This window comes from Vulpes lagopus, chromosome 2, assembly GCF_018345385.1.
Source record: "Vulpes lagopus strain Blue_001 chromosome 2, ASM1834538v1, whole genome shotgun sequence".
Lineage (NCBI taxonomy): Eukaryota > Metazoa > Chordata > Mammalia > Carnivora > Canidae > Vulpes > Vulpes lagopus.
In genome coordinates this window covers 70585581-70599775 of record NC_054825.1, presented here as the reverse complement: position 1 = coordinate 70599775, position 14195 = coordinate 70585581, and the positions used below count along the sequence as shown (strand labels likewise).

Below are 14195 nucleotides of genomic sequence, written 5' to 3'. Positions count from 1 at the left end.
TCAACACTAGTTAACTGAATAGATATAATGATCTGCCCAAATATTTATATAACATGAATTATGCAGGCCTGCTACTTATTTTACTATTTTCCTCCTTAGTGCTCATTTCATAATCAAGAGCTAAATGTTGCTTCTCATTACTACAGTGATTAAATGAAACATGGAAGTTAGCTGTTATTTCACATATCTTTTCAGGTCTATTCTTCCTTTATCCTTAATATAAATAAAAACTTTGGCTATAATAGTAAACATGAATTTAACGTTCCATGAATTATCACTGTTTGTTCCCCAGAGCCCTGATGTGATATAGATCCTTGGTATGCAAAAGAAAAAACTCGCAGACTATTTGGAAAAACAAAGACGTAACTTTGAGGCCAGGAAGAGAATTCTTAGCTTTGAAAACTCAATTCACCGAAACATATGGCTTTTCTCTTCCATTATCACATTATAAATACCTCACAAAAATCTTGAGATATGAAAGAGGTCTTAATGCAGACTCGCATTTTAAAGCAACTGTTGTTTTTCCTCCAAAAGGAATTCTAAAATGAAGACTCATGAAAATATCAAATATCAATGCCTAATTTAATCCTCATTCAACATGTTAGAGTTTAGGTTCTTTACACTTGCCTTCTGGACTTATCCTGGGGAGAAGGATGGATTCTTGTGTTAGTTGATTCCACCACTGAGCCCAATTTAACACAATTCTATGGTCCTGTTTGTTAAATTTATCTTTAGGATCATATTTCAGGAGTGAGTCCAAAACAGATTTGTGCTTGAAAAAATCCTGTTCCTTTATCCAATACCTAAAACAGCGATATAAATGTTTTTACTTTTGGAGGGAAAAAGCATCATTCCTTTTTATCTGTTCATGAACTTCTACTCTTTCAGTGAACACAATTCAGTACTTTCATTTTTGTATTTATTGTCTTAAAAATATATATGTGATTATACATATATGGAAATGATAGGAAATTCCTGAGTCCTTTCTGGATGGTACAAGTTTTATCTTCATAGAGAACATAAGCTCAGTTCCACATAAAAAGCCTGTTCTCACTAACACTTATAAACTAAACATTGTCCACAGTATTTTTTCCAATTATCAAAAGTGGGCTAATGAGATTACCTGGTAAAGGACTGGATCTGCATATTTTCTTGAAAATGTCCTGAATAAAACTTCTCAACTTGATGCACGAAGTCTATAGTTCTTTTTTCATTTTCAGAAAAATAATTTTTTTCTTTTAAAATTTCCACCTGAATAAAGAATAATTAACCAGTGACCCCACAAAAATGAAGCAAAGTTGCAAAACAAATGTCATGAGATTTAAAGCCATTTAAGAATTGTATTTTGGGGCAGCCCGGGTGGCTCAGCGGTTTAGCACTGCCTTCAGCCCAGGCGTGATCCTGGAGACCCGGGATCGAGTCCCACCTTGGGCTCCCTGCATGGAGCCTGCTTCTCCCTCTGCCTGTGTCTCTGCCTCTCTCTCTCTCTCTCTCTCTCTCTCTGTCTCTCATGAATAAATAAAATCTTTTAAAAAATTGTGTTTTGAATTTTTGAGGTATATAAAAATTAACACAAATTTTCTTTTATCACAAATGCTAAACAATCCTTAAAAAAATACAAAGGAGTTCTCATACTTTTACTTACTAGATAGTAGCTGAATATTAAAATAACTCATTTTTAGTTTCACCAACATTTACTAGAAGATATAAATTATATAGCCTCACCTTTACCTACCAAAAAGTCCCGTATATTTTTATCAGTTGTATAGAAACATATCTTGAGCAACTGGTCTTTTACATCAAAGCCCTATAGTAAACAGAGAAAATTTTCAAAACCTTTATATTTTGTAATAGGGAGGTTTTAAACATAAATATATGTTGTATAAAGAAGTACTCTATTATAGAAATGTATCCTATTAAAATTCTACAGTTTTTCGGCTCTTGTGAACATTCATTCTATTTATTATATATATCTCCTATCCCTAAAGCCCTTAGCCATTTTGCCAGACAAAGGCAGCACACAGAACAATTTAAGATAATGCTGGGCTACCATATGAGCAAAACTCCAGGTATCTTCTATAATGATTTACTTGAAACCAGAAGTCAATGCAAATCACAACCCTTACATAGTTTTACTCCTCTACATCTCCAGAAAGTTAGCATGGGCAAGATGCCAATGATACAGATTAGGGCCAGGTCTCAGCTTAGTCCAGGAGGCCTATCTCTAGGACTTTTCCCTTCTCAAATGAAATAAAACCAAAAAGCACAAAGCAAAGGTAGAAGCCACTAAAAAGTTCAAATGGAGATATAAAGGTTCACACAAAGAACCCAGAATGTCCCCTTAAAAATGAGGTCCTGTGCATGCTTTGAAATGTGTGAAGCCTTCTAAGAAAAGCACTGTTTCCTAACCAAAGTGCCAAGTGTAACAGAGGGCAAATGATGGCAACTCCCCCGCCAAAAAAAACCTCCTCAAAAAAAGTTATCAGTACTGAAGAACATTTCTATTATTATTTCCCAGTACAAGCTATGTAAATTTCTTAGTTTGTGACACAACTAGGAACAAATCAATTTCTCTATCAACCAGAAATTGTATTAGAGATTTTTTCTTACATTAAATACTTTAAGATCAGACAGATTATGCAACTCACCATATTCTTCAAAAGTTCAGATGCTTCCTTTATATTGTTCTTTTTCAAACAGTCAAAGACCAAATTTAGGCCTATTCTAATCAGCTCCTCAAGTCTTTGAGCAGAATGATTGTTAATCCTGAAGAAAGTCTGTGCCTCTGGTATTTTGTTGTTTAAAATAGCATTGGCAATAACTTCCTAAAAAAAAAAAAAGGAAAATATCTGCTGTTTAAATTACTTTTTATTTCCTTATTATGATGATCTACATGGGACTTAAATATTTATTGAGCACCTAATGGACTTTTACTGAAAATCTGCTGTGAGATTTAGGGCTTTGCATAGGGGAAGTGAAGTGGACCAAAACACAGACCCTGTTTTTAGATTAGTGGAAAATACACAAAGTACTGAGTATAGTCCTATATGATAGAGGCAATGCTACAGGTATCCCAGGGTGCTAGAAAGGAGGACCCAGAAGAAACATTTAAATAAAAGGGGTAAAAAAAAAGAAAAGACTTCCTAGTAGAGAAGACTAATGAGGTAAAGTTTACAAGGCAAGTGTTATATATATGTTATACATTGAGGAAAAAGGACAAGTATTCCAAAAAGAGGGACTGTGGGAGCGCCTGGGTGGTTCAGTTAGTTGGGCATCTTTTTTTGGCTCAGGTTATAATCCCAGAGTCCTAGATTCCCTGGCTCACTGGGGAAATCTGCTTCTCTTCCTCTGCCCCTTCCCCCAATTTGTGCTCACACGAGTGTGTGCACATGCTCTCTATTAAAAAAAAAAAAAAAAAAGATTTATTTATTCATGTGAGAGACAGAGAGCGAGCGAGAGCGAGAGGCAGAGACATAAGCAGAGGGAGAAACAGACTCCATGCAGGGAGCCCGACGCAGGACTCAATCCTGGGACTCCAGGATCACGCCCTGAGCTGAAGGCAGGTGCTCAACTGTTGAGCCATCCAGGAGTCCCTCAAATAAATAAAATCTTAAAAAATAAAGGATAGACTATGTACAAAGGCATAAAGGCAAGAAATAGTATCAGTCTTTAGGAACCTTGGAATTAATTTAACTGGAGAAAAAGCTGGACAGAGTAGCACGTGAGACTTGAAAGAAAAGCAGAGGTTCCACCATGCACGGTGTCATACATGGGAGATGGATTTTATCCTAAAACTTATGTGGATACACTACAGAATCTTAAAAGCCAAAAGAGATATAACCAGATATATACTTTAGGAAGAATATTCAGGCAGCAATGTGGGGAATGGATTGAAAGGGATTCAAGCTCAGTATAGTAAGGCATTAGAAGGTTCCTATAACAATCCTACCTAGGGATCCCTGGGTGGCGCAGCGGTTTGGTGCCTGCCTTTGGCCCAGGGCGCGATCCTGGAGACCCGGGATCGAATCCCACATCGGGCTCCCGGTGCATGGAGCCTGCTTCTCCCTCTGCCTATGTCTCTGCCTCTCTCTCTTTCTCTCTCTGTGACTATCATAAATAAATAAAAATTAAAAAAAAAAAAAAAAACAATCCTACCTAGAAGAAATAAAGACCTACACCCAAGACTGAAGAGAAAAGGGGCATTCTTAACCTGGGGCTTTAGAGTGTCTGTAAATCTCATTAAGCCATGTGCAAAACTGTATGTATGTATACATGTACACATTCACAAGCATTTTTTGAAGACAGAGTCCACAGCCTCTATCAAAGTAGAGTTAAAAATCAATTATTTTGAGTCAAAAGACCAGAGAACCATGGATGGAACCTTGGAGCAAGTTAAAGGGTAAAAAACAGAAAATGAAACCTGCAAAGGTGACTGGAAAAGAAAAACCAAAAAAGTAGAGGGAAAATCAAGTAATTTTTGGCTTGAGAATAAGAAATACAGAAAATGCAGTCACATCAGGTACTTCCCTATTCCTCCACCTCAAGACCAGCAGTCCTGCAAACCTGCCAGTGTGTCAAACTTATCCCTTTCACCCCCTACTGAGTTTGATCATCTGGGTTAAACATTTTGGTCTTTGTCTTTCCAGAGCCAATGCTCTCTACGTGGGTGGAAGGATTCTTTCAGGCCCTAGTCATAAGGAGGGCAACACAGTTTGGTTGTACTGACTTCTATTATAAAAAGAAAAGCAAGCAGGTAGGCACAGAAAATTTAAAAGGCAAGATATCCTAACTAGAATCTAAGATAGGACTCAAATCGAGTATACTTCTAAGACATAATGGCATAAAATAAAAGTTTCCTAAGATCAAACCATCAGCAGCAATTTGATTTATTCAAAGTTCAGGCAGATACTTAAGTCTAAAGTGCCAGGTTCTAGCTATTGAGGAAGTATTGTTAACAGTGTGCCACTTCACATGGGTCTGGGGTTGGGTGCCTGTCACTGGATCCAAGTGGGCAGATCAGGCATGAAGAGGGAACCTGTGTTCTAAATTAAATAAATGAAATTTGTAGACATAAATTTGAAGTTGTGTCCAAAGATCTCCAAATCTGTAAAACGTAAACCCTTGCCAAAGATTCTGAATCACAAGTGTAAGATTCTAAATTCTGTTTGTTTTCTCAGATCTTCAGAATCTGGCAAATAAAATGAGTGATAATTATTCATATTTACCTCAATGCTGAGTTTCTCCCATGTATCACTCTCTCTTACTTTGAGGACATTTTCACTTACATCATATTCATCTACTGGGTCTACTATCTTCCAAGGAAATTTTATCATGAAGGTTCGAAGTTCATTAATGTAGCTGGTCAAAATGTTCACTCCTTTCTGTAGATGTTCATCTAATTCTATGGAAAACACCAATTTGCCAATTTAATATATACAAAAATATATGTGTATGTATATATATCCATAGAGAAAGAACTAGACAAAAGAAGCCATAAGCTGTTATGATTATAAAGAATTCTAGAAAATGCCAAAATTTAAACTCAGTGTTTTCAAATTTCAGACAAAAAAATTTGAGCTTTTTCCTATTAACAAGTAGCTCTATATTTTAATACAATCCTTTACACAATGATTAGTCCTTTCTGTCAACTTTCCCAGGATTAGAATCCATGTCACTCATCAATCATACACTGATGTTTCTCAGCTTTAGTAAACAGCACTCTATTGACTCATGCTCTCTCATGCAAGAGGATCTACCACTTGTATCTCCGTCCTGACACAGGAATAGGGCAGTTACACCCTTCTTTGCTGCTATTCTTACCTTCATTGTGAACAAAAAGCTCCTTTATTTGTTTGTTAAGAAAAGACAGTGTAAGGTTAAGCAACTGTTCTGAAAAGTGTTTGCTTTGGGTTTCAGAATCACTTTCTCTAATTGCTGAGCAAAGTAAATCCAATGCTGGTGTCAGTTTTTCCACATCTGAGAAAGAACCAAAGAAATGAACATGAACATCATCAGTATGCTCCTAATAAAACTAACATATCTAAAAATACCATACTTTTTTTTTTTTTTTTAGAACAAAACAGGTATATTCCCATTGGACTACCTGATAGAAAGGATAGCATGATATGAATAGATAATACACATAGTACAAATATATTTTATTTGAAGTAATAATGTTTACACAGCTCAATGGGTCACCTGGAAACAAAGTTGCTTGACTGTATTACTGAGCAAAAACAAATCTGAAGCACAAACATCCTTCTTTTTTGACATATATTTGGAGATAAGGAGGAAGTCAATACTTTTTTTAAAAAACTAACTTTCCCTTAAGGCCTGGTCATAGAAGTGTAAACAACGTAAATAAGCCCACCATTACCAATTGTCATATCATACCTACATCACCTTTATATTCTGAGATCACAAATATACTTGCCAAAGTACATGGGAAGGGTTTCTGTATCACTGTTACATTTGAGTTCTTGGCAGGCAGGACTGAGGAAGAGGAATTTGGAACAAGTTTTACATCTTATTTAGAACAAATCACTAGTACTCCCTTAAATAACAAATTACAGTAGAAAGATTCTACCTGGAATGTATTATTTTCACTTTGGTTCATTTTTAGTTTCTGTTGGTGATTTACATAGTTGTTTGATCCATCTGCTACAAAATATTAAAGCACAAGATACCTATTATTCCTTCAACATCTGCATTTTTCCGGTTTTATACTCTACTATATCCCTAATACGTCAACAGTTCTTGAATAATAAAAAATAATAATGGGTAAAACTCTTCTAAAAATGCAGATCCCTGTAACTATAATGGTACTAGATGGGAAGGAGACAATGAGGGAAGAGAAAAAATGCAAACACATTCATGTGCAGGGAATGTGGTTCAAGTCTTTGGATTTAAAAATAACTTCCCCACAAAAGCTGGCTATGATGGAATTTCCAGAAAACTTTTTTTGCCCACACAAAAGGACCTAAAAACCCCAATCCAAACTTTTGAATACTACAGATATGAGATGCTATAAATGATAATCAAAGCAGTCAGAGGGAGAGAGATCTATGTGCCTTCCATTCAGCTAGTTTGTAGCATAGCCTCTTCAGCTGTTGGCGGATCAATAAAAACAACTCAAGTACCAGAAGTGCTTTGAAAATTATGGGTAGGAAAATACTGAGCATATTACCTGTCTATATTAGTAATAGGACTTCATGGCTAGGAAAATTTTCTTTTTTTTTTTTTTTTAAATTTTCTAAATAGTAAAATGATTCCAGGATAGATCTCTCTGACCATCATTAAATGTGGCAGAATTTTTTTAAAAATTTACAAGTAGATACAGTGAAAACAGGAAATTACAAGGCAGAGAACAAGAAAGAATTGAGATGAAGTTATAGGTTCAACAGTATTCCATAAGTCTAGAAAACCTAATAATTTTGTGTTTTTTTTTTTAAATGGTTGATTCCATATTTTTTTTTTATTTATGAAAGTCACAGAGAGAGAGAGAGAGAGAGGCAGAGACACAGGCGGAGGAAGAAGCAGGCTCCATGCACCGGGAGCCCGATGTGGGATTCGATCCCGGGTCTCCAGGATCGCGCCCTGGGCCAAAGGCAGGCGCCAAACCGCTGCGCCACCCAGGGATCCCAAAACCTAATAATTTTGAAAGCCCTAGCAAAAACACTTTAAAAAAAAATTTGGAGGCGGGGCACCTGGGTGGCTCAGTAGGTTAAGCATCTGCTTTCTGCTCAGGTCATGATCTTGGAGTCTTAGGATTGAGCCCCACACGGTCGTGGTCGGGCTCCTTGCTCAGCAGAGAGCCTGCTCCTCCATCTCCCCCTATTCATCCCCCACCATGCTCGCATGCACGAACGCTCTCTCTCTCCCTCAAATAATTTTTTTTAATCTTAAAAAAAGTTTTTTATTTTTTATTTTTAAGTTATCTCTATACCCAACATGGGGCTCAAATTCACAACTCCCAAGATCAGGAGTCACATGCTCTACCAACTGAGCCACCCAGGTACCTCTTAAACTATGTTTTTGTAATAAAAATATCACCCTTGTTGATAAATCACTTATTTACTATATGACCACATATTGAATCTTTTCTTTCCACATACCAAAGAATCCTACACTCAGTCTTTAAGCGTTCTGCATTTCTTTGCCAATCTTGTAGCTCAGTATCTTGTTCCAGTCGATTCAGGGGCAAGGAACTGGAAGCTGCCAGCATATGGCCTTGAATGTAACTGTCTGACATTATTTGATAGTTTTCATTAAACACTGATATTCATTTTCTGCATGCTCTATGGTTTTAATGAACTCCTTGGCAATTTGGACTTCATTTGAAGCAGTTACTGAATCCTGTACACCTTTATGACTAACCATCTGAACATTGTCATCTTCATAATGTGAACCTGAAACTTAAGTACTCCAACCAGTTGGGCTGTAGGTGGTGTGACAGTGAGCTTCAATTCTGTTCTCCAACAATCTTTCCAGAAGTTTTTAGATTGAAACTAGTGGTTTTCAATACATGCAATGATGGTCTGTTACCCATCTATAGTTTTACCATAAACATTACAGAAGCCATTGGAATAAGGATCTTTCACACAGGCTCTTAAAGCACGGTCACAAGATTCTCTCTAAGACTTCAGATCTCCATCTATATTTTCTGGCTGGGGGTCACTAGCTCCTTTCTGTAAGTGATCAAACTTAAAGGAAATTTTGTTTCTTGGATCTAAAAATCTGCTATTACCCAGGTCACCATGTTTAGTAATTCAGACCTGATCTTCATAGGTGTGAACTGATCATGCTATACTGGGCAAATGCATGTGCTTCCCCTTCCCTGAGGGAACTGTCATTATTATTAAGTAATAGCTAGACATCACTGAACACTTCATTAAAATCCCCTGGGGGTGCATGAGTGATGAATTCTCAAAGTTAGCCATCTTGGTCTGCTCTGACACATTGCGGTGTTTTTAAGCGTAAAACAAGGACCAATATCTTATTTTCAAAAAGCTCACAAAACTTTTATGAAGTCTTACCTGCAAATGTTAGTGATTCTACTTACTATTAGTCATCATTTACTGATATTACTAGTAACTACCATTTTGCTGACCACCTAGGCTGTATCTTAACTACTGGACTTGGTGTCTTATAAATGCTACTTCATTTATGATTTTCAACAACGTTGAGAGGTAGGTGTTGTGGCCTCCTTTTCATAGATGAAGAAACTGAGGTTAAGCGGTGTTAAAATAACTTGCCCAAGCTAATTTGGAAAGTAAATGGAAGAGTCAAAATTTGAACTTCTGCCTGTCTCATTCCAAAACCATTCTATTAAACATGCAGATGAAAGCAAGAAGTATGGGTTCCTGAAACCTTCATTTGCTAGCTACAAGTCCTAATAAAGGGATTCCTGTTAATCTCAGCATTAGCTCCACCTCCAGAATTCCATGAGAACTATAAGAAACATGGGTTTGACCCCCAAGAGAGCTGGTAAACTATTTCCACACTGATTTCCAGGCTCATCCCCACCCTTTAAGCCAGAGTAGTGCAAATGAGAACAGAATGAGAAGAAATCACTGACCAAACAGAAGTGAATATTGACCATACAATTGCTAATGGCCTCACTTATAACAAACCAGGCTTTTTTCTATAAATTCAACAGACGTTAAAAAAAGTAGTAACTGGATCATTAAAAAAAAAAGTTAGCAATGCAAGAGGGAAGAGGCAAAACTGTGCACCAAAATGAAAGAGAATGTGCTTAAAAAAAGAAGCTGCTAATCTACAGTGTGAAAACACTACACTGATGGGAGAAAAAAAAAAAAAAGGTTGTCATTTTCTCCATGGAATCAGAGTGAGTACAAGTTGATAGAACTTTTCTGGAGGACAATTTATCAAACCATTTAAGAATGTAAATCATGAGGTGCCTGGGTGACTCAGTCCATTGAATATCCGACTCTTGGTTTCAGCTCAGGTCAGGAGAGATCAAGCCCAGAGACAGGCTCCATGCTCAGCACAAGGTCTCCTTGAGATTATTTTCCCCTCCCTGCACCCCAGCTCACATGCTCTCAAATAAATAAAATCTTTTTTTAAAAAAAGATTTTATTTATTTATTCATGAGAGGGATGGAGAGAGAGAGAGGCAGAGTCACAGGCAGAGGGAGAAGCAGGCTCCATGCAGGGAGCCTAACGTGGGACTCAATCGGGGTCTCCAGGATCAGGACCTGGGCTGAAGGCGGCGCTAAACCGCTGAGCCACCCGGGCTGCCCAAATCCCTCTCTTTTTTGAAGAGATTGTATTTATTTATTCATGAGAGACACAGAGAAAGAGGCAGAGACATAAATAAAATCTTTAAAAAACATGTAAATCATGTGTCTCTTTGACCTGGAAATTTCACATCTACACATTTATTCCAACAATTTTATATATGTGAAATTATACACACACACACACACACACACAGCATTTGTGGCACATTAACTACAGTAAAAGTTGGGATCAGTCTAAATGCCTAATAGAAATATGGGTGGGTACAAGAAAGAGGTCTATAATATATCACCAAATGAAAAAAAAAGGATTATAAAACGGTATGTATAAGGAAAAACATACTTTATTACCTTATCCCTCTAAGGTCAGGATGTGCATGGCTACCTGGTCCAAGAATAAAAGCTAGGTTTCCTGTTTATTAAATAGGAGAGTCAAATCTTGAAGTGTTGGTAATGTAGCAAAAAAACTGAAGAGTTAGGCTGAAAAAATTTTTTATAAAGATTTATTTGACAGAGAGAGAGAGAGAAGGAGAGAGAGAGAGAGAGAGAAAGAGGGAGAGAGAGGACACAAGCAGGCGGAGTGGCAGGGAGAGGGAGAAGGGAGCCTGATGCAGGGCTCAATCCCAGGACCCTGGGATCATGATCTGAGCTGAAAGCAGACCTTTAAAGGAATGAGCCACCAGGGAGCCCCTAGGCTGAAAATTTTTGTAACAAGTCTCAATCCATAACTCAACCATCACACTAAATGTCTCAGATAGTTGAGGGGTGGGTAATTTTGCAAATGAATTTTATTCTCTTTTGAATAAAATTCTCTTGAATTTAAAAGGTCATCTCTTCCTTGCATACTAAAAATACAAAGCACAGTACAAGATATGAACAATAAACACCCCACTTAGAATAAGAACATTTATAGATTCCCCAACTCCCTCAAGATTCCACAAAGCACATAAAATGTCATGACTGAGTTTTGGCAATTCAGTCAGTCATCAGAATGCTCAACAATAATTTGAAAGTGACTATAAAAATAAAATGATAAATACAAATGTAGAAGCTTTTTCTACTTTTTTTTCAAAGATTTTGTTTATTTATTCATGAGAGACAGAGAGACAGAGAGAGAGAGAGGCAGAGACACAGGCAGAGAGAGAAGCATGCTCCATGCAGGGAGCCCAACGTGGGACTCAATCCCGGGTCTCCAGGATCAGGCCCTGGGCTGAAGGCGGCGCTAAGCCACTGAGCCACCTGGGCTGCCCCTTCTACTTACTTCTTAAATATAAATGAGATGGAAAGTCATCAAACTGATCCGGTACGGAAGATTTTGAGGATGGATTCAAAAGATTTTCTTTGCTCTTCAAAAAGAAATCTACGGTGTCCAGCTGACGATTTTCTATCCCAGCCTGAAACAGGAGAAAATCAGAAAAAAAAAAAAAATTACAATATGAAAAAATCGGGGATATGGATTTTTAATTTTTTTTAACGTTAGAATTTAATGCACTGAGACTGCAAGAAACACAAGGCTATCTAGCTGCAATACCCTGGTTCTGGTAAGGATTAGGAAAATGACTATTTATGAAACCTGGGCCAAGTCTCTAACTTTTCTGAACATCAATTTCTGCTTCAGTAGAAACAAGAGGTTAGACTGGAAAACACTTTGAACCCTACCATCTGTAAATCTATTACTACTCAAAGATAGGTACTTGGGGACCATTATTACAGGTAAGTTAGGGTCCATTTGAATTAAAATGTTAAAGCAGTGTGATACAAAGTTCTCTGAAAAAGCAAGCTAAAATAGATTTGCCTTTCTAACTAGGCATCTTGAGTAAGTTTTCCATACAACACACTTAAAAATCACAGATTCTGGGGCGACTGGGTGGTTCAGTCAGGTAAACATCTGCCTTTGGCTCAGGTCATGATCCCTGGGGTCCTGGGATTGAGAGCCCTGTATCAAACCCAGCATCAAACTCCCTACTCAGCAGGGAGCCTGCTTCTCCCTCTCCCTCTAGCTCCCCCTGCTTGTGCCCTCCATGTCCAATAAATAAAATCTTTAAAAAATCAGTCTCACACACACATTTTTTTTTAAGATTTATTTATTCATGAGAGATGCACAGAAAGGCAGAGACACAGAAGAAGCAGCAAGCTTCTCTCAGGGATCCCAATGCAGGACTGGATCCCTGGACTGGGATCACACCCTGAGCCAAAGGCAGACGCTCAACCACTGAGCCACCTAGGCGTCCCACGCACACACTTTTTTTTTTTTTAAAGATTTAATTTTTTTTATTTGTGAGACACACACAGAGAGAGAGAGGGAGGCAGAGACACAGGCAGAGGGAGAAGCAGGCTCCATGCAGGGAGCCAGATGTGGAACTCAATCCCAGGACTCCAGGATCATGCCCCGGGCTGAAGGCAGGCACTAACCCGCTGAGCCACCCAGGGATCCCAGTAAGAGAATACTGTTGTTCTTAGATGATCTATGCCAAAGTACTTGAAGAGTTACAAAGTTAGTAACTTTTTAATAGTTTGGCAAAAACAAGAAGTACACAGTCAAGACAAAATGTTAACAGCTGATGAATGGTGAAGGGTAAGTGGATGTTAATTTCAGTATTTTTTGCAATTTTTTCTGTAAATTTGAAAATTCTCAAAATAACATATTTAAAAACAATGAACAAGGTGCCTGGGTGGTTCAGCAGATGCCTTTGGCTCAGGTCAAGATCTCCAGTTCCTGGGGTCCAGCTTTGTATGGGGCTTCCTGCTCAGCAGAGTCTGCTTCTCTCTCTGCCTCTTTCTCTCCCCACCCCCACCATTCATTCTCTCTCTCAAGTAAATAAATAAAAATCTTAACAAAAAACACAAAAAGCCAAAACAATGACCAAATAGTAATAATTGAAATCAGATGCTCAAAGGATGTTTCTTTTTGGAGTAATGAAAATGTTGTGGAATTAGTATTGATAGCTATAAGACCCTGACTAAAAACTACTGGATTTATACCTTAAATGGGTGAATTTTAGTATGTGAATTATTTTATTTTTAAAAACATATTATATTTATTTATTTGAGAAAGCAAGTAAGAGCACACAAGCAGGGGGAGCTACAGAGGGAGAGGGAGAAACAGACTCCCCACTAAGCAAGGAGCCGGACACGGGGCTCACTCCTAGGACTCCAGGATCATGACCTGAACCGAAGGCAGATGCTTAACTAACTGAGCTACCCAGGCATCCTGAAATTATATTTCAATAAAGCTGTCGTTAAAAATACAAATGTAAGCATAACATTATTAACTTTCAGTTTTTGACCTATCAGGGGCTGTGTGGTATAGAGAAAAGTACCCTAACTTTGATTCTACATCCAGCTCTTATCAGTACTGCTATGGGCCACTTAGTCAACCATTCTGAGCCTAAGGTGTTTCATCTGTAAAATGAAATGAGTAAAAACTATCCAACCCATCTCATGTGGTTATTTTAAGACAAAACTAGATAATGCATATAAGACGGTGCACTATAGGGCAGCCCGGTGGCTCAGCGGTTTAGCGCCGCCTTCAGCCCAGGGTGTGATCCTGGAGACCTGGGATTGAGTCCCACGTTGGGCTCCCTGCATGGAGTCTGCTTCTCCCTCTGCCTGTGTCTCTGTCTCTTTGTCTCCCTCTCTCTTTCTCTGTCTCTCATGAATAAATAAATAAAATCTTTAAAAAAAAAAAAAAAAAAGAGGGTGCACTATGAAAATGCTATACAAATTCAGGTTATGTTGCTTCTACAGCTGGAGAGAGAGTGGGGACCATAAGGCAGAAACAAAAGATTACTCTTGTTCACTCTTTCTATAGCTTGCTTCCACTTTATTTAGTCTTACCAATTTAATGTTGCCTCCATTCCTTGCAACTTTTTATTTCTTAGTGTTTGTTATAATTTTATATCTTTTAAGGCCAAAAAGGGTAAACTGCTAAGCAGAA

The 14195-nt window shown here is 37.8% G+C and overlaps 1 protein-coding gene and 1 pseudogene across 4 annotated transcripts in view; both read right to left on the bottom strand.

The window, feature by feature from the left end:
• Nucleotides 1–14195, bottom strand: part of SPG11 (SPG11 vesicle trafficking associated, spatacsin) — a 71671-nt gene that overhangs the window by 44580 nt on the left and 12896 nt on the right. For all 4 annotated transcript variants that reach the window (XM_041745265.1, XM_041745266.1, XM_041745267.1 and 1 more), the window contains exons 8-14: nucleotides 11520–11652; nucleotides 5821–5976; nucleotides 5226–5401; nucleotides 2649–2825; nucleotides 1736–1807; nucleotides 1124–1251; nucleotides 628–803 (exon numbers count right to left, since the gene is read on the bottom strand). In XM_041745265.1, the coding sequence (XP_041601199.1) occupies nucleotides 628–803; nucleotides 1124–1251; nucleotides 1736–1807; nucleotides 2649–2825; nucleotides 5226–5401; nucleotides 5821–5976; nucleotides 11520–11652 (1018 nt within the window). The remainder of the gene's footprint in view (nucleotides 1–627; nucleotides 804–1123; nucleotides 1252–1735; nucleotides 1808–2648; nucleotides 2826–5225; nucleotides 5402–5820; nucleotides 5977–11519; nucleotides 11653–14195) is intronic.
• On the bottom strand, nucleotides 8137–9071 carry LOC121484596 (annotated as a pseudogene).